Source organism: Dinoponera quadriceps, unplaced genomic scaffold, assembly GCF_001313825.1.
Source record: "Dinoponera quadriceps isolate SergipeBrazil2010 unplaced genomic scaffold, ASM131382v1 scaffold367, whole genome shotgun sequence".
Lineage (NCBI taxonomy): Eukaryota > Metazoa > Arthropoda > Insecta > Hymenoptera > Formicidae > Dinoponera > Dinoponera quadriceps.
In genome coordinates, this window is record NW_014554712.1 from 1530246 (window position 1) to 1549449 (window position 19204).

The 19204-nt window shown below is 46.8% G+C and overlaps 2 protein-coding genes across 2 annotated transcripts in view; one reads left to right on the forward strand and one right to left on the reverse strand.

Moving 5' to 3' along the window:
* Positions 1-19204, reverse strand: part of LOC106741075 (alpha-(1,3)-fucosyltransferase C-like) — a 68661-nt gene that overhangs the window by 22807 nt on the left and 26650 nt on the right. The gene's annotated exons all lie outside the window — the stretch shown is intronic.
* The window catches only part of LOC106741003 (lachesin-like), a 110149-nt gene that overhangs the window by 12005 nt on the left and 78940 nt on the right, over positions 1-19204 (forward strand). The window contains exons 2-4 of the mRNA XM_014612555.1: positions 1398-1504; positions 16769-16976; positions 17061-17222. Coding sequence (XP_014468041.1) covers positions 1398-1504; positions 16769-16976; positions 17061-17222 — 477 coding nt within the window. The remainder of the gene's footprint in view (positions 1-1397; positions 1505-16768; positions 16977-17060; positions 17223-19204) is intronic.

Here is a 19204-nt window from a genome sequence, read left to right on the forward strand (position 1 = left end):
CCCCCCCCCCCGCCACCGAGAAATCGATTTGTCCGAGTGCAAATAATTAATCCGTCCATTACTAGCACCCGATGCTAATAAGCATTCTCTCTGTGAAACGAGAAGCGCGAGATTAAATAAACAAACCCCCGATGGAATAAAGAAGGATGGCGTGTCGCGTCGTGTTGTGCCGAGTCGGGCCAGGTAATTAACTTTCTCGTCCCGAGTGGTACACATATCACACGGTACTAACGATGAATATATCAAGAAATTTCAGTCCTACATTAAGTCTGCTTAGTTCTAAACCCTCGAGTCCAGTCAGTAGAGAAAACGGAAATAACTTCCCATTTGTAGCATCAAAGGGATTACAAAAGAAGACTTTTGAAGACTTAATGAAGACCTAAATAGACTTAATGGTAGAACTGAAATTTCGACTTGACCGTATATTACAATTCAGCAACTAGCTTATCATGTTTTCTCGTGTGCGCAATATATAATAAATTTCGTCGACTTCTTAATTGGACTTATTTCACTTTACAACCTCCTCAAACGCTGAATTTCACTTTGCGCGCGACACAACACGGGAACGAACGTAGCGTGCGAGTCGGGGGGGGGGGGGGGGGGGGANAAATCCGCCGAGGTATCGACTCGATTTCGCGGGTTTCATACGCGATGTGACACAATGGCGGGCGACCTCGCTTCACCCGCCGCCGAATAATCGTTTTTCGCTCATTTATCTTCGAACGGTCCTCGTTTATCGTTGACCGCAATTCGGCGGGACAGTTCGGTCGTTCGAAGATGAAAAATTCACGAGCCGACGCAAGGGCCAATTGCCTCCTCCTCTCTCTCTCTCTCTCTCTCTCTCCCCGCGGCCCACCAGGAATTGATCAGCCGGTGATTATCGCTTTATCGACGCCGTCAATTTCGCGCTTTTTTCTTTCTTTATATCCTAAAATGCCGACGAGTTAATCGCGCCACTGTGTTTACGCCGGCACGACGATCGTTAATTATATCGCGCTTTCGAATTATTCCGCGGACTCGCATTATCCGCGATGGCGTGAGCGCGTGCGACATCGAATTTTGCACTAAATTTGTTTTGAATTAACGGCAGAGACAGAGAAAGAGGGAGGGGCAGAGGGAGAGAGAGAGAGAGAGAGATATTGGTGTCGACAATAGGAATTACGTTCTCCGGATTAAACTATTATATAAGTACGCTTCCATAAACATCGGTCGAAGTTAATTGCGCGATTCGGTCCGATTCTCTCCACTTCTATCCGCCAGAGTACCGCTGGTTACCGGACAGATGTGGAGCGAACGAACGGACGGAATGGAAGCGGGACGGAAAGTGGGGCCGGTAGGTGAAACGCGCTCACACATCCACCTCGTCTCATCCGGTTGTTTTTTATTGTGTGTTGCAGCGCTCTCGGATCCGCCGATATTCGCCGAGCCGATACCGAACGTCACGGTGGCGCTGGGAAGGGACGTGAGCCTGCCCTGCGTGATCGAGAACCTCGGGTCCTACAAGGTGAGAAACGCTCTTTCGCTGAGAGGGGAACTCGCGGGACAACTGAGCGCGTAAACGCTGCTTCCGCGATCGCGAGATATATATATATATCTATATATAAACGAAGCGTCTGTCTTCCTTCAGTAACGCGGGCCACCGGTTCCTCCGATCCCTGTAATTTTCATCTTCGTTTGCTGCCGGCGAACGTGTTTTCCCCGGCCGGCGGTCGGAACTAGCCTCGTCCTTCGCTAAACAGAGTTCCCTCAATTATTCGTTAACCGGATTACGAAGAGCGTGTTCCAGAACGCGTGCGCGCCAGCGAGCGAGCGAGAAAGCCGTTCTCGCGAAGGCTCTCTTTACGAAGTTCCGCTTTTTGCATTTGCCAGAGGCCGCTAATTTTCCACGTTACATCGCGCGCAATATATTTCTTCGTCTTAATTTATTTTACTCGCGCGCGAGACCAGATAATATTACGTTATTACGTCGACGCGTGTGCGCAATATGTAATGACTGCACGGGAGTCGTGCACACACTCACATCACACACTCACATCGCGCCTGCTTTCGTTCCCTCGTGGAGCTGGAGAACGCATCGTGACGCGCAAAGTCGCGGACAAGAAGAAACTCCGCTTGCCGCGCAACTTTTTCAAGAAAGACCGCAATTATCGCCGGTAGTGATAAGTGCGACGCGTTCGCAACGACGCCGGGGTGAACGAGCGGGGATATGAGCGGCCGAGCCGAAATTTTGGCCCTGTGTTAATTCTACAACATAGTAGGAGCTGAGCCAGTAAAATAGGTTCAATTTCAATTATAATAATATAATATAACCTCTACTTTCACCCTGATGATGTCTTGAATCTTTCCTGTTTCAGCCGTTTTCTCTGTTTTAGCGTTAAAATAGGTCGACAAAGATAGCGTTAAAATTTCGACTCGAGCATTGGCCGTGATTAATTTCTCATTTCGAGCCCGCGAAAACCGGAAGGGCTCCGCCACCGATCGGAATCGGCCGATCTTCGCGAAAGTTCTCCGGGAGAAGGGAGGGGAAAAAAGCACGTAATCGCTATCTGCCACGCTGCGCGAGTTCGTTCCGATGGCAGTGAAGACCGCTGTTAGGCAACCGTATTGGAAACGCATCAGTTGTCCCGTCAGGGAGTTGGATGCGACTCTACATCGCCGCCTGCAGGCGATCAACGTTACACACGAACAAACGTATCGGCAAGCGTAACGAGCGATGTAGTTTTCCGAGCGAGACGGATATACGTACGCGCGCGGGCGGGGTGAATGAAAAATCGGGGGAATCCTTGAACTTCATTATAATTCCGTTTAGAATAATGTTCACTCATCAGGGGACTCTGTCGGCCTTTGTCCACCGATACTATTCGTGATACTCGGTATAATATTCACTTCCGGAATTGTTTTTCACGGAAAAAGGAAGATTAGCTGCAATAGTTAAATTAGTTGTAACGTATGGACACCTGAAACTTCAGCAGCGTAAGCAATTTTAATTACTGCAATAACAAACTCTCGTGTTACAGCAGCAAACGTGCCGCAGCAATTAAAATTGCTTACGCCGCTAAAGTTTTAGGCGTCCATATGCTGCAACTAGTTTAGCTACTGAAACTGATTTTTTTTCCCCCCGTGTTTGTATCGCGTATACATGCTTTAACAGCTTCAGCGTGTTCGCTAAACCAAGTTTTATCGTGCGATTTGGCAAATATTTTAAAAATATTAATACCCCCCGAATCGAAATTTCGAGCCTACCTCCGACCTGAAAATTCCATTTGGAGTCTACTTTGATACTTCGAAGCCATCGTCCTCAGGCGGTAGCGGTGCGTCGGACAATTTCACTCTCTCACGAGAGAAAGACGACAGAGCGCAGATTGGACAACACGCTGGCCGATTAATTTAGCGAAAAGCGACGCATTTGAAATTGCACTCGATCCCTCCACTTTTACGTATGCTTCCTCTATCCCCCTCTATCTTCCGCGTGAATACAATTACTCGAGAGCCATATTCATACTCGGACAGGCGTGTTTATTCCGTTAGTCGGAAAATTGCGCCAGGCACGCGATTAGGTCTCGCACCGGCAGTCCTGAGCAGCGAACGGGACCGCCGGCCGATCGAGAACGCACCGTAGTGAAGTAATCTCTTGATATATAAAGTCCGTTGACCTCCGAGGACCCAAATTCGTACGACCTTTCTTTCGTGCGGGATGTTTGCGGCTCGCGTGAATCTAGGGCGATATTTTATTGAGGAAAACGTCGGGACCTCTTCCGAGTTTTCTCGATGCGAGCTTGCTCTACTTGTGGAAAACGAACAGCTTCGACGAGATCGATGCCCGGTGTGACCAATGGATAATGAGATAAGGGGAAAATAATTTGTTATCCGCCGTCCAACGTGAAACGTGAACTCTAGAACCTGGTCAATCCTATCATAATGGCGATCGTTATTCAAACTTTTGACAGCCATTAGAAATTGGGGTAAGTTTTACAAGAGAAAAATTACAAATTACAAACGGTCATTTCGCTTTGGTAGTGTTAAGTTCGCTAGCAAAAAGCGTTACTGCTCCTAAGAATTTTTTCTCAACGGCATATCGTTTATCATAGCGCTACGTCAGCCGTGTTTGGCTCTTCACGGCCCTGTAATTCCAATTGGAAAAATCGCAACAGCAAGCCGCGATTTTGCATGACACGTCGAGAACGCCGATCAATCGTGGAACATCTTGGGCAGAGTTACCGCTCCGTTCTGGCTTCGCACGAGTCCGCGCGAGCGGGCAAGAAGAAGGCGGTTATTAAGGCGAGACCGACCGGCATGACTCGGCGAACTTTCCGCACGATAACGCAGAGCCTGGAAAATCACTGATATATCAGACGCAGGAAACCGGGAAATTGAGATTGCATCAACTTCGGAACTTTCCTACGACTATTAAGAATGCCATTAAAGTGATACCCGCTGCCTGTAAGCGAACGTTTTCCGATCGCGCGACTCCTCGGCCCAATAAGCGTCACCCGCGACTCGTCCTGCTTCTTACGTGATATTGAATAAAACAGTAATTTTTTTTCCTCCCCTCCTGTCGCGATCCGATGCTTCCGGCTTGTCGATAATTTATCGAGATATCGCTCGTCGCTCGCGCCTATCTCTTCCTCTCTCTCCCTTTCTCTCGCTCGCCGAAGCGCTCGAGAGCAGCTTGAGGATTTTCCGCCTCTTTAACGACCGCGAAAATAGACCATTGTGCGAGAACGGGTATTCCCTTCTTCGAGCTGTGCGCGAAATAGTTTCCATTCCGGCTTTGGCAGGAATGTACGCGCAACGACGATGGCGGCTCGATTTCACGAGATAGCGAGAGAGCGCGGGCCTCGATCGCGCCCTCACCGTTCGTTGTTGTTTCAACCGGCTGTAAAGGTATTTGGCTTGAGCCCGGTGGCTCGTGAATCGTCTCCTCGGCCGGTCGTTTTCAGACCGTCGAACCCGCGGGACGCGGAGAGGCTTTCCACGCGCGCCTTAAATAAAGCCTACCCGCGCTTTGAATTACACATCCGCGAATTTTCGCTTAATCCCCCGAATTAAAAGCGAGATACGTCGCGATTTATCCGGGCGCGCGTCGTGTTTATTCGCCCGGCGTGCGCGCAACGGCTCATTATTTTACGCGATTCGCATTTCCACAAATTGAACAAATAAATTGCAGCATATTATTTCATTTTGCGTAATATCATCGTGATATGTATGTGCGGCATTACGGTGTAATATATGTGCCGTCGGTAATTTATTACATCATGTGTTCCACGATTCGCGCTGGGCGCGAGCGCGCGCGCGCGCGTTGATTGTGCGCTTTAATGATTATTAAGAATTGTCCGCAACGTCGGCCGTCGGCAAACGGTGCGATGCATTTATCGCTCCCGGTGAATATTCGTCAGCGACGAGACACACATTTCACCCACTCGGCGGTGTACAGCTGCTCTTATTCTTCCCTTCTTCCCCCTCCCTCTTGCGTCCGACGAGTATAGACGGTCCGGGCGGGAGGGAGGAGGGGGAGGAATGGGAGAAAGAAGTAATCTAATTTTCTACGGCTCTGAACCACCTTAGAGAGTTTACACGGCGCCGTGGCCGACGGTGAGGATGCGCAATCGTTTTTTCTTCGGATTCAAAACACGTAGCACCACTGCGAGAGTCTCGTTAGAGTCGACATTTCGAGAGCGCACCGCGTTGCAGTCCTCGGCCGAGCTCTTTGATCAAAACGCCAGAAAATTTCATCTGCAGGGTGCCAAAGTTTCTCCTTTTCTGCTCTCTCTCTCTCTCTCTGCGCGCCTCGTCGAAACGCGAAGAAACCGTAGGACTTCGCGAATTTCCCCGGATTTAATTATGCCGGGAAGACCTTCTCGTCCCCGAGGGAGGGAAGTTGCCTCTTTGACCCTTTCCGCGAGATGAATTGCGCCGGTCGAAAAATCGCTTCGAATAAGCGCAAAGCGCTAATGTACGGGTGCGTGCCCGACGACGTGGTGGTATAAAATAAAATGCCGGTTGAACGTGAGGGAGCGAGCGCGCGCTTGTCTCTTGATTTCAACACTTTCAGCGCGTCACGGCGAGGCGTCGTTCCGCCGCGGACTACGCCGGAACTGTAATTTTTACAGTGCGTGAAAGGGGAGCGTTTCACTTAATGAACAATTACATTTGCGGAACGTTATTATCTCATTCCGCGGCTGCCTCAGCTATTTAACGAGACAATTACGGCCGAGGAAGCACTCGGAGATTAAAAGCAAATGTATGTTTACGTTGAATTTGCGCGCGAGGACTCTCCCCCTCGGGCGGCGGGGGAAGTCGCGTTCCGGTGAAAAATTGAATCCCGCGAGAGAGGAGAGAAAGGCGGAAAGGCGGACGCAGGAACGTTTCGCGATCGAAGCCGAGGATTGCGGAAACGGGAGACGCGGAGATTGGTATTTAAAACTGCTAGCGTTTAAATAGCGCGAAAGTGATCCTGCAGCCGTCCCGTTTTATCGGAAATCATGGGTTAATCTAAAACTACTACTTGGACGATATTGACACTTCTTAACTTCTCTTTTGAATCTATACTTCCGACAGATCGAATTTTAATGCTTTCAACAATCTACTTTAAACGCTAAAACAGCGAAAACAAATTTAAGATATTTTCAGAGCCAAAGTAGAGGTTATATTATATCATTAGAATTGAAATTATATATGTGTGAATCTATTTTGCTATTTTAGCTCATATATTATATTGTAGATTAATTAAAGATTTTACATATGATCAAGATTTCGTCTCGGGTGGAGGCAACTACGACGACGCTCCGTCATCGTTGTCGTCCTCGTCGTCGAGTTGCGACCGAGTCAGCTGTTGCTGATTAGAGGGACATTAGGGCGTATACGAGAGATGTACGCAAGACCGACCATCTGGGAAATCAGACTCAGCCTAATGGCTGTCGCGGCGACGCGCTGGAATATTTTTGCAAAGTTGATTAAAACGGACACAGCGTTCGCCGGCTCTCAATGGCGCATCATCGTCGTAGCTACACGAGTCCGGCGTAACTCGCTCTAATTCCGTTGTTCTACTCCACTCCCACGCGAGCTACCCCTCCTGTTATGTTTCCCCGGGCCGTTCTTTCTCGGTTTGCCTTTTTCCGCGCGTCTCTTCGCCGAACCATGTCCTCGTTCTCTCTCTCTCTCTCTCGTCCGCGCGCGGAATAGCTTTCATCTTTCTCCCTTTCTCCGCTCTCTCCTTCCTCTACCTCCGTTCTATCCGTCTCTTTCCTCCCTTCTTCTTTTTCTTTGGCCCTCATTACGTCGCTTCTCTCTCTCCGCACTTTCCTCGCCCCCGCCTCCTCCCTTCCCCTCCTCTTTCCTTTTTTCTTTTCCAGTCTCGCTCCCCGAGAGCGCAACCCCTCTGCACTTTTGAATTTTGCCCTGCGGCTATCGTCGCACATGTAGCTCTGCTCAACTACCGTAATAGCACTTGAACGGGGCCAACCGCGTATCGTTTATGAGCCTGCGAATTTTCCTGCGAAATTACTTCGGGAAGAAATTTCGAAGCAGGGCATCGGCGTTAATTAGTGGTTAATTAGCAGTACACCGGCCGCGCCCGGGTAAGGCTTTACCGAAAGCCGTTAGTATTCGAGATCGTTTGCACTGGGAGAAGAATGAAAACTTTAATGATCGATGGATCGTCGCGCGGGAAATTTCGGGCTGTTTCGGGCTGTGCTTCGAAGCGCGCGCGCGCGCGCGCGAGTAAAGCCCCCGCTGTGCCGGGGGAGGGGGCTGCTCGTGTTCTTCCTCGGAGTGAGCGAGAGCCAACGTACGAATCACCACCACACACCGCGCTCATAATTTTCCAATGCGATATTTCGCATCTATTACCTCGTAAAACGCGCGAGCGTGGAATTCTACCTCATCAGCCGGAAATTTACGACTCCTCGCTGCGCGGGATATTTCGTAAATAAACTTGAAATTTCACGAAGAAAGGCACCGAATTAATTTGCGCACCCGATACACCTTGGTTGTCTCGCGCGAAAGACACGAGACGAGCGGAAGGCGACGACTGAAATCCACGCGAAACACACCTCTCCTCCCGGATATTATCCCACCGTTCTTTCCCGCGTTCTATTCCACTTCTTCGTCAAGTATCTCGCGAATCGCAGCACGCGCGCCGAAACTCGCGGCGCTCGCTCGCTCGCTCGTGAAATTTCGATGGCGTTGATTTCGCGCGCGCTTCCGAGACCGATGTGTTCCGTGTTAATTTCCGCGGCGCGAGTCGAGCCATTGAAATCGAACCGGCGGACAAGCGGACATTGAGCGCCCGACATGTTGCCGTAACGACGCGTTTTCTACGTGTTCCACTGCGCGCCACCGCGGAAGGCCACCGGCGATTTGATCCGACTTTACCTCCCGCGATGTCGTCGGCTTTCGTATAATAGCGGATAACGGGTTTCTTTTACGACGGAGGACGCGGCAAGTGAACGTTAAAGTCAATAGGGTATTCTCGCGGTGTCGTATATCGAATATATACGATAAACACCGAGCCGCGCTGGTTTCCACGCGCGGAGCCGTTATGCTACTTGTCACGTAACGCTACAGTAGCTCGCATCAAAGAGCGATTCTTTCGAATGTAGCGCGACGACACAGCGGAGATATGCCTGTAAATGTCAGAAAATTTCGCCGAAAGCCATTTTCCACGAGGATTCTGCCGGGTACTTTCCGGAAACTCCCGAAAGTGCCAGGCACGAGTGACTTAACGCGATTGGACACGCTGCACAGTGAGGCGAAACGCCCAAATCTGTGCTTAAAACCCTAATTTACCAACTTTAGGATTATGATAAACTCTTGACATATTTAAGTAGTTTAATGTTCGGTCTATATAATGGTGAACTCCGTTATGCCGTAATTATTTCCGTTTCCGTGTAGAAAACTCATAAACATGAATAACGCCACATTAAATATCCCTGGTCACGTTATGACTGCGATTGCAGACCTACTTGATGGACTCGAAAAAGTTCGGCCAAGCTAACTGCCGCAGTGAAGATACCTTATTTATAGATCTAAGTAATGAGATAGTTATAAATTTATAGGCGGCTTTGTTTTTTTCTCTAAATGCCTTCTAAAGTTGGGCGATTTTTCTCGAAATTTACAAGCATTTAAAGGGTCATAAGTTTTACCAGATCCTACCGAGCTTTTATGCTTATGATATACTTTGCATAGTACTTTAACCCTTTCGCTTCGGATGTCCAGTCCGCCGAAGTACTGTCTCTATACGGGCGCGCGCGCCGCGAATACGCACAATATGCGTTGTTGCTTTATATACGTTTTCCTAGGTCTTAAGTAACAATTTTGCTAAATAAAACAATCTTTGTTACTATATAATGATTATTATTTACATTTTTGGTATGAAAATATTTACAACTTAAAAGTTACTAGTAAGATTTAAATTTTAATTAATTATTGTCCGCAAACAAGTTAATATATTAATATAAAGTGATTAGTAGTATAAGTTAGTATGATAAATTCTGAAGCACGGATCTACGCATAAACCAACATCACACTCTTTACACTCGTATCGTGAGTCGGATCTTTTGTCATTCTTACTGCAGACGACACATCGCGCGGCCGCCGCTTATAAGCGGCGCTCGTACGCACAAGACATATTGTGCGCGCCGCTTATAAGCGGCGCTCGAAGCGAAAGGGTTAACAGATCCAAAAGAACTTGACTGCGCATTCACGAGCAAATCCGGCTTCACACGATATAAGCGAACGTTGGCAATTATATCGATCGCATATGTTTGGCGGATATAATATACGTGATAATATAATATACGTGGTCAATATAATTGAGTGAATATTAAAATTGAATATTAAAATTGAGTGAAATATTAAGTTTCAAATATACTGTTTTTTACATTAAGAAATATCTTTTTTGTTTTTAACACACAAATTAATTGATTCTTCATCCGCTATTGCGAATTTTGCAAGATAGTGCATAACCTTTCTGTTCAGTTTTACCTGTTTTACAACGAACACCAAGAAAATTATCGGACACATTGTATATAATTAGAATTACAAGCAACTATAATTACAATTTAAAATAAAGTGCAATACGTTTTTACTTGTCGACGTTTATCGCCTTGTTACGTTCTCCTTGAGTTTATGTAACAGTGTTTGATAACAACATGTCTTATCTGCAATCATATATATATATATATATATATATATATATATATATATATTCTTGTCGGGTGACACACATATAAGAGAAAGTGCTTAGCTCTTTGAAACTACTTGTCAAAAAATACCCGTACAACATTCTTCCGTCGATTAATCATACGCTCCGATCACCTCGCTGTAACATGGTTCGAAATCGAAACCATCGCCGCGAGTCTTCCTTCCTTTTTCCTCGTGCGGATACAGCGATTGATATTTTAAAATTGTTGCCGCATTAAGTTTTTGCCGTCATGAATTATTCCGGCCGTGGTTTACCTTCGGTTTTGACTTGGAAATCCGTTATTGGCTAGAGAAATAATACATAAATATGGATTTATATGCGTAAATAGAGAGGAGAGCGCGCGATCGATATCGCGAGAGAGAGAACAGATTGCATTCGGCGGCGGGCTGAAATCATTTCACGGTATTCGAGGTATTGCCGGTTACCGTTTCTATATTTTAATTATCACGTATCCTCTTATCGGCTTTCGGCCTGTCAATCGATCGCCGAAAAATCCCCGTATAAAACTCACTCTCTCCGGAACGGGGGAGGAGGGGCCGGGAGGGCGCGAGGTTAAGCATAAAAGTGATCGGGGCGGCCGATGAACGCGTGAATCTAGATTGCATTGAATCATCCATCGTACTGTCAATAGATACCGATATGTGCAAACAGAATCTCTCTATCTTTGCACGGTAGTTAGATAAATCATGCGTAGTGTTGTAATTGTAAAAAACTAGATTTCCATATCGCACGTGTATATACCGGTTTAACCCGTCACGGTCACTAGATTTGTTACAATTAAACGATCGTTTCTCAATACTTTTGTACACACGCACACGCACGAATACACACGCACGCATATTTTACCGCGCGTATTTGCCGCGCACAACCTCGAATATTGTTCTTTACAACCTGACGAAAGAGGATCCTACGTTACGATCGTAAATTCCATTTCACGCGAATCTGACTTTATTATTTCGCGCGAATCTGACTTTATTATTACATACAACTTTTGAAATATTCTCCTGGTATGAAGGAAGCAAGTGTGCAAATATTCCATAGTTGGTTTCGGTTATCGTGAATTGTAATTGGGAAAAAACTGACGCGCGCGCGAGCGCTGCAACTTATCATCGCGACGGGATATCTAGCACGCGGTAGTATTTTAAGTCCGATAGAAAGTAGCGGTTTGTACTGGCGGAGCCACCCATCACAGAGTCGAGACTGGCTTTGAACCACTGCCAGGGTTTTCAATCGAGCTTGCAACCGGCGGGAGTTCCCTTCTTGAGACCGTTTAAGACTGATATAATACTGTAGCCACGTACTGCGAGGAAATATTCCTTTTCAAGCGTTCTTACTCTACTGGGCGGCCTAGAGAGAGAGAGAAAGAGGGAAAGAAAGAGACCGATATAATTTCGACGAGTACGGATTTTACCGGCACGCTAAATTGATCCGCCGTGTTCGTCCGCGCCGATGCAGACGCGCGATAATTGACGTATAAGCCACATTTTTCCGTACTTAAAACGTGGAGGATTGAATTTGCCGGAATTATTATTATTATTAATTTTAATCGCGCGCTACGCTATTGCGACGACACGACGCGCGTGCAGCTTTGAGGCTCGCATTTATCCGCCTCTCTAGAAGCGACGAATTTCAGAACGGGCGAACATTTTTTTTCCTTTTTTTCTCGATAATCCTAACAATCCCATCGTAACACGTATACAGCGGTATACAGAGAGAGAGAGAGAGAGAGAGAGAGAGAGTCGTTATTGCACGCGCGAGTGCATATCGGATTTCACAGCTCGGTCAAGAAATTAATTAATTCCGCCGGGTAATTAAAGTAAGAAATTAGCAGACAGCTATCCTATATATCGGGAATCCGATATCGTCCGGACAGAAGCGATAAAAATGTCGCCCGTATCAATGTCGTTATATATTATTTCGATCAATCGCTAATCGCCGCGCCATTTCGCGCGAATCGAATCGACGTTATTCGCGAGTCGGAATTTTAGTTCTACATCGAACTTGCAGATACAGTCGCACGCGCAAAGTACGGATATTAACTGCCGATTTACACGTACAGATCGTATTATCGCGCACCCGCCATTGTTGTCGCCGTCGTCGCCGCCACATTCGCCGACGCCGTCGCCGTCGTCGTCGCTTTTATCGCGTCGCCTATTTAATTTTCAAGATTCCAGCGAACGCGTTTATATAAGAGAGCACTCATCTTCCCGCACGTGCGCGACTTCTTTCCTCTTCGTTAGAACTTAGGAGCCATCCGCGGTGCGTGACTACGAAAGTTTCTCGTATCGCGCCATGCTGACTTTTCCGGCGGAGAGATCCTCGTCGTCGGGAGGCAACTTTCCTCGGCGAGAGAGAGAGAGAGAGAGAGCGCCGCTCCACCTCGGCGAAGCTCGCTTATAAACCGTCGCGAAAATTGCCCCGAGAGATGTACGTAATATGAAACTTATTAATCTCGCAAGTTCGCGCGGTATTATACGATGGTCAAGTTAATCTCGACGTGTCGCGGGAAAGCGACAGTGGACGAAGGGGAGGAGGAGGAAGGACGAAGGAACTCTCGATTTGTAGATAAACGGACGCTAACGAGTCGACTCGAAATTTTAGTTCTACATTAAGTCCACTTAGTCTATACCTTAATCTAGGTATTTATTTGGCATTTCTTTATTCATCATTTAGGTATCATTGGGTTTCCATCAGGTGTTCTATTATGCTTCTATCCCTTTCATGCTACAAAATGGAAAGTTATTCCCGTTTACCCCGCTTGAAAATTTAGACTCCGATCCGGTTAATCGCATGTCAAAGAAAGATGGAGTGATTGCGGCGCTGTAAGCATGAATCGGATCGCAGCTTTAATGCAGAACTAAGTGAACCAAATGTGGGAGCGAAATTTCGACTCTCGAGGAAGAAAGCGGTCGCAAAAAGATCCTCGGGAGGATCGGGACGGGGATCCAGGCTGTGATCCTGACACTGGCCGCGCTCTTCTTTTTTTTGTTCTTCGCGTACGCGAAGGCGCAGGGAAGAAAATCTGTCGAAAAGTCGAGACGACTGCATCTTCGTACGCGCGCGCGCGGTGAATCTCGGAATTACATGAGCGAGCCGAGGCGAAATCTGACGAGTTCAGAGATCCTCGGGAACCGGCAAATCCTGTTGGCAGACAAGAGCTTCAGATCCGCCACCATCCATCTTCTCGGCTCTTCGTTAGGAGAGCCGTCAGTGGCGTCTGACTGTTTAAAGAACTTTCCCAGGATGTACTGTGATTTCCGTACCTGAAACTTTTGCTTACCCGACGAACGCCGACGAAAAGGAGAAGCGGTACGTAGGAGAACAATTCTGGAAGGAGTTGCTCGCCGAGTTGTTCTTAGGTGAAATACCTGAGGGGAAAGAATTCAGGCTCGGAGGAGTAAAACCGGGGAGTGAGTGGAAGGGAGGGTAGAGGAAGGCAGCTCTTCCCAAATGTAAATGTCTCGTCGGATTTAGTACCGCGCGATAAGTCGATTAAACGTAATTCGTCCTCGTTGAGCAGCGTTTCGAATTAAATTTTCGGCAGGTCGAAACGCGGTTGCGGCTCACGACCGAGGCTACCGGCCGACAAATGTAATAACGCCGCTGTTTGTACTCTCCGTTATGAAGTTCCCACCACTGTAAATAACTATCGCGCAACTGACTTCTGTTGCAATTAGTTGATTACGTTCTGTATCAAATATCGCGCTTGAATTTACGGTGTTTTCTTTGCGCGAATTGACTCGCGCGGATCTCGGTTACCAAGAAGTAACGGTAAAGTGAATCGACAGAGAGAGAGAGAGAGAGAGAGAGAGAGAAAGAAAGCGCCTTTTGGAAAATACGAAGTATATAATATCAGGTCCAAATGTTATCGGAGGAACGATATGCTTTATGCGTTTTTATTTAGAAACATTATATCCGATATTTTGTTGTCCGCGAAATGCGCCGAAATGGAGCATATGGAATGTTTCGAATAAAAACCGGAATTTTTTGTACGGTTTGAAGGAGAGAGCAGAGAGAGAGAGAGAGAGAGAAGGTAGAAATGATACAATTTACCCTGTCCGAACGGGCTGTTTCTGGCTTAATTTGAGGAAGTATATACGCCGGGGAAAGAAGCGAGAGAGCAAAAAAAGGCGGAAGAGGCGCCATTTCCGCGGATCCAGATGTTGCCAAGCAGCAGTAACGAATCTAAAAGGAAACAGTAAAAGCGAGAGACCCGGCGAATGAATCATTGTGCGAGATCGCGAACGTTACAACGCCAACGTCCAACGTGCAAACGTTCTCTCTATCTCTTTCTCTCTCTCTCTCTCTCTCTCTCTCTCCCTTAATTATTTAATTTATATAAACCCGGCGATTAAAAGAGCAAGAAGAAAAATTGACGCTTACGCTGAAAATTAATTGCAAATTTATCGACTTGGTCGGGAACAGTCGACAAGGGCGGTGGTCACGTGGGTCGTTTTGTTAATACTTAACACGCGGATTAATATGAATATGTGAGCAATATTTTCATAAAATACTAATATTGTAATTTTAACTTTAACTCATGACTAAGCTTCGCGCACGGGCGACGACACACGGAAAAAATTATTTTGCTGTTACAGCGAAACCATCGTTGCCACTGGCGTATTCGTCGCGACAGCGCTGACATTTAGTTGGCACAGCCAGTCTAGCAGATTACTCGTAATTAGAGCAGAAACAGTTTTGTTGCCAGGATAGAAAATTTGTTGAGTGAAGTTTGTCCTTAGGGCAAGCTTAATTTGCTGTTAGGACAAAATAGCGTTTTCCCACATTAAGTAAGGGGTCTTTCAACAATTATGTTACACTAAGAGAGAGGGGAGGTTTATTAGCTTGCGTGATGGTCTGTGATTGCGGGCAGAGGGGTAATAAAGGCCATGGAACGTCAAATGGCATAATTTGTAAATATGAATGCGCCTGATTATCCGCTTTGTTTGCATTTGTGGCATATTTGGTTACATCTGATGAACATTTTTAAGTTTTGACAAAGTTTTAATGTTGTTAATAATCAAAATGTTACTTTTCAAATATTTACTTTTTTAAAAACACAACGTTTACCGATAAAGATTGTAAAATAAAATAATTAATTTGATATTATTCCCGAAAATTATTTATATTTTAGAAAAGAGATAGTATAATTTGTAGATTCGGCGAAACAATCCAGCGTAAAGGTGGCGATTAGTATTATTAGTACTTTTGACAAATCATTTTGCTATCCACATAATAATAACTAACAGCTGCGACGGCATAAAATCTACGAATTATTTTTCTCCGTGGCGCAAACGGTGCGGGGCGATGTGACAAATCGCGACTACTAACCAAACGTTCAACCCGTCGAACCGCAACGGGGACGGCAAACGAGGGTCCTCAGGGAGGACACGTCGATTACATCGCGCGATCGGCAACTCGCACGTCTCTCGCTTCGCGAAATGACGCCCCTCGCTTCGCGAAATCGCACGCTCAACGGCGTCTCGCGGTTGGACGGGAAACGAGGGAGGGCGAAGCCGCGTCGGATAAAAGCAACCAAGCCGGATGGGACCCGTCGCTGTCTTACTTCCCTGGGAGTGTACTTAAAAAAAGGAAAACGGGGAAAAGGAGAGAGCTAAAAGCGGGGAAAAAAGTGAGAAAAAAACGGGCACCGCGAGCTACCGGGCGAGCCCCCGGCTGGAGCAGACGACGCGGGAGAGGGTTTGGGGCGAAGAGCGGGTTAACCCAGAAATCCTTGAAAGTGCATAAGCTTTGTCGTGGAATGAGCTTAGTTAGAGGCGAGTTACCCCGGCGGAGCGTAAAATACCGAGCGTAATAATGTCCGCTCGCGGTGGCGGCCGCGCGATCTTTTCTCTCGCCCCTCGTTCCTCGTCTCTCGTTTCTCTTGCCACTTGTGGAGCATTTTTTGGACGATGACGCCGACGACGCCCGATGTCGTCGTCCTCGAAGAGAGGAATCGTCGAGACGTCGATCGTAAAACCTCGCGGTGAAGCCGCGTCGGATCCGAACTCGAGATGGGATTTTTCGCTGACGCGGATCGGAGACGCGAGTTTCGCGGCGAGACAGCGCGACTCCGCGAATGTGCTAATGTGGAAATTTTCAATGCAGAGACGCGATAAACGGCCGACTGGCTGTTTCCAGACTGCTTTATGAAGTCGCGCCGCTTGGGGGGTTGTATCAAGTGTGGACGTTGAAATTTTCAACGCGACGGCTTTTCCAACTCCGCCCCGCCAGCCGTCCGCGTCTTGAATTTTTTGAGGAATTAAACACGAATCTGCACACTTAGCTGGCGAATGTTTCGTAATGTTTCAGATCGTTTGAGTATTTTCTCTCTCGCACCCCTTCTCCCTTAAATCAAGTGATCTTTATCATGACGTTAAGGTGGACGAGAATATTTTATGCCCAAATGTGTCACGTGCGCGCGCGCGCGTGTGTGTGTGTGTGGAAGCAAACGAAAAGGGGGAACGCGTGATATTTTATTCACAAGAATATGCACAACGAGCGCGACAATCACTCGATAATTCGCCCGGCGAATCAAATATCGATTTCTATTTCTGTTTCCAGGTGGCGTGGATCCACGTCGGCCGTCAAATGCTGCTCACCATTCACAAACACGTGGTCGTGAAAATACCCAGGTTTTCCGTGTCGCACGATAATCAGAAGACCTGGTTGCTTCACATCAGCGGCGTGCAACAGGATGACCGGGGTTATTATATGTGCCAAGTAAACACCAATCCCATGATCAGCCAAGTAGGCTTTCTTCAAGTCGTCGGTGAGCATCTTTCCACCCTCTCACGATTAATGAGAAATCTATATATATATACCGGAAGAAATTATAGTTATTTTCGTGTTGCAGTGCCACCGAATATACTGGACTCTCTTTCCACTGAGAGCACCGTGGCGGTTCGGGAGCATCAGAACATCACCCTCATATGCAAAGCCGACGGCTACCCACCCCCGAAACTCATGTGGAAACGAGAGGACGGGCAAGGGATAACCATTAACAGACACCACAAAAGTGCGTGTCGAATTCTGTGCTTCTTCTAATTTTAATCGGTCCGTCGTGACGCGAATATCCGATCTCAATCTCATACGCGGCTCTCCTGACATTTCGCGTCTATTCCGGTCGCTTCGATGATGAAACAGTCACAGCGGATGATCGATCTCATATAAAACTAATCTTCTTTAGGAGTGCGGCTTTTCTTCTTTTTTTTTTATAGTCCGTTGCCATTTCACCGAAATAAGTAACCTCGAACGACATCTCGTGCGAGGCCGCACAGAGAAAAGTAATTTTACTGTTGTGGCGAAAATCATCGTTGCCGCTGCAACTATTCGTCGCGACAACGATCGAATTTAATCGGCACAATAAAATTAGCGAATTATTCGTAATTAGGGCAGAGATAAAATTCGCTGTGCCGGCAAATGATTTTTCGCCACGTGGCGAAGCTAACGCTGCCGTTGTCGCACGCCGATCTACCCAGACGCGAAGAATTCCGGACGAATTCCGCGCGAATTTGAAGTATTCCTTCCCATACGTGCCGCTCCGATCTCGTACACGTTTTGCGTTACGCGCACTTGGGCGATACACACTTAACACTCGGCGGAACTTCGTAACGCAGTAACATCCTGCACCGAATTACACATTTGTTTCGTACGCGTCCGGAGAATTCGCCCCGTCCGCTTCTCGTGTGTGTGTGTGTGTGTGTGTGTGTGTGAACTTAGAAAACGATTCTACGAGTTTTCCCTTACGACGTCCCGAGATCCCTTATCTACGCCGGCCGAAACTTTGAAGTACTTTTACAAGGGGAAACGGGCGTATTTGTAATGCAGCTGAAGTTTAGGACGGAAAGTAATTTTTGACACGACGACGATGTTCTCTTCTCGCCGTACGTTTCTTCCTCTCTTATCCCCCCTGCCCCTTTCACGTCCACGTCAGGCGGCTACCGACGTCCCATGAGTCTCTCGCATCGACGTCTCGCGTTCACGGTAACGTATCGACGGACGTTTGCTGAATCTGAGAGGATTCGGGGTGTATCAATTACACGAACAAGCATAAAAGGTATCGCCGTTGATCTCGTGTGCGCGCACGGCCTGTCCGGAAAGTGTGTCGGGAATGATCAAATTGGAGAGATTTTTTATCAAAAATATATTTTTCGTTTCCTTCTGTAACCTCTGATAACCTCGGAAATGAGAAATTATAGGGGAGTTTCTTTCGAAAATAAATTGTAGGGAAAAGTTCTATCTTTCACGTGGAAAAATTGAAAATAATATTTGTGATCGATTCAGCGCACTTGTAAAATTGACTAAACTTTTTCCTTTTATTCTAATCAATCAGTAAATAGTCGTAAAATTAACATTGACAAAATCATGAGAAAGAAGGTTAGAAAGGAAGGTTCCATATCAAATTAATTTTGCGATTATTTATTGAATTTTTTATTTTTGGTAAGAGAAAAGTGTTCGGGCAATACTTAAAGTGTTTCGCATATTTTGTTCAATCGTAATATAAAATGGAAATCAGGAGGAATTTTTGGAAAAAACGTTGGGAGTGGATCCCAACAGGATCTGTGTAAATTTCCCCGCTTAGAATCGTATATTTGAGACATCTCTGCACTTTCAAGCATAACCCGCCGTCAAGTCGAGATTTCCCAGCTAGAGAAGCCCGTCGTCATTATTTTGGGGAAATCTGCGATCCGAATTAAATCCCAAGAAATTTTCTACGCGGGGTCTTATAGGTTTAACACAATTTCGCGCGTTCCTCCCGATAATCCGATTTATGGAAAAGTTCGCTCCGGTTCGCGGAGATCGCGCGTAAATACGTACGCAGATTTGGCGGAGGGCGAAACATCCCGTGCGGATATTTAGTTGTTCGACAAAAGCGGCTGTATTATTTAGCCGTGCGCAGCTGCTCGAGTTTATAAACCTTCTCGTAGCGGGAGCCTCGGCGGCGGCGACGGCGGCGTCGCATTATGCAGCACTCAAATGTTTCCAATCCCCGGATAG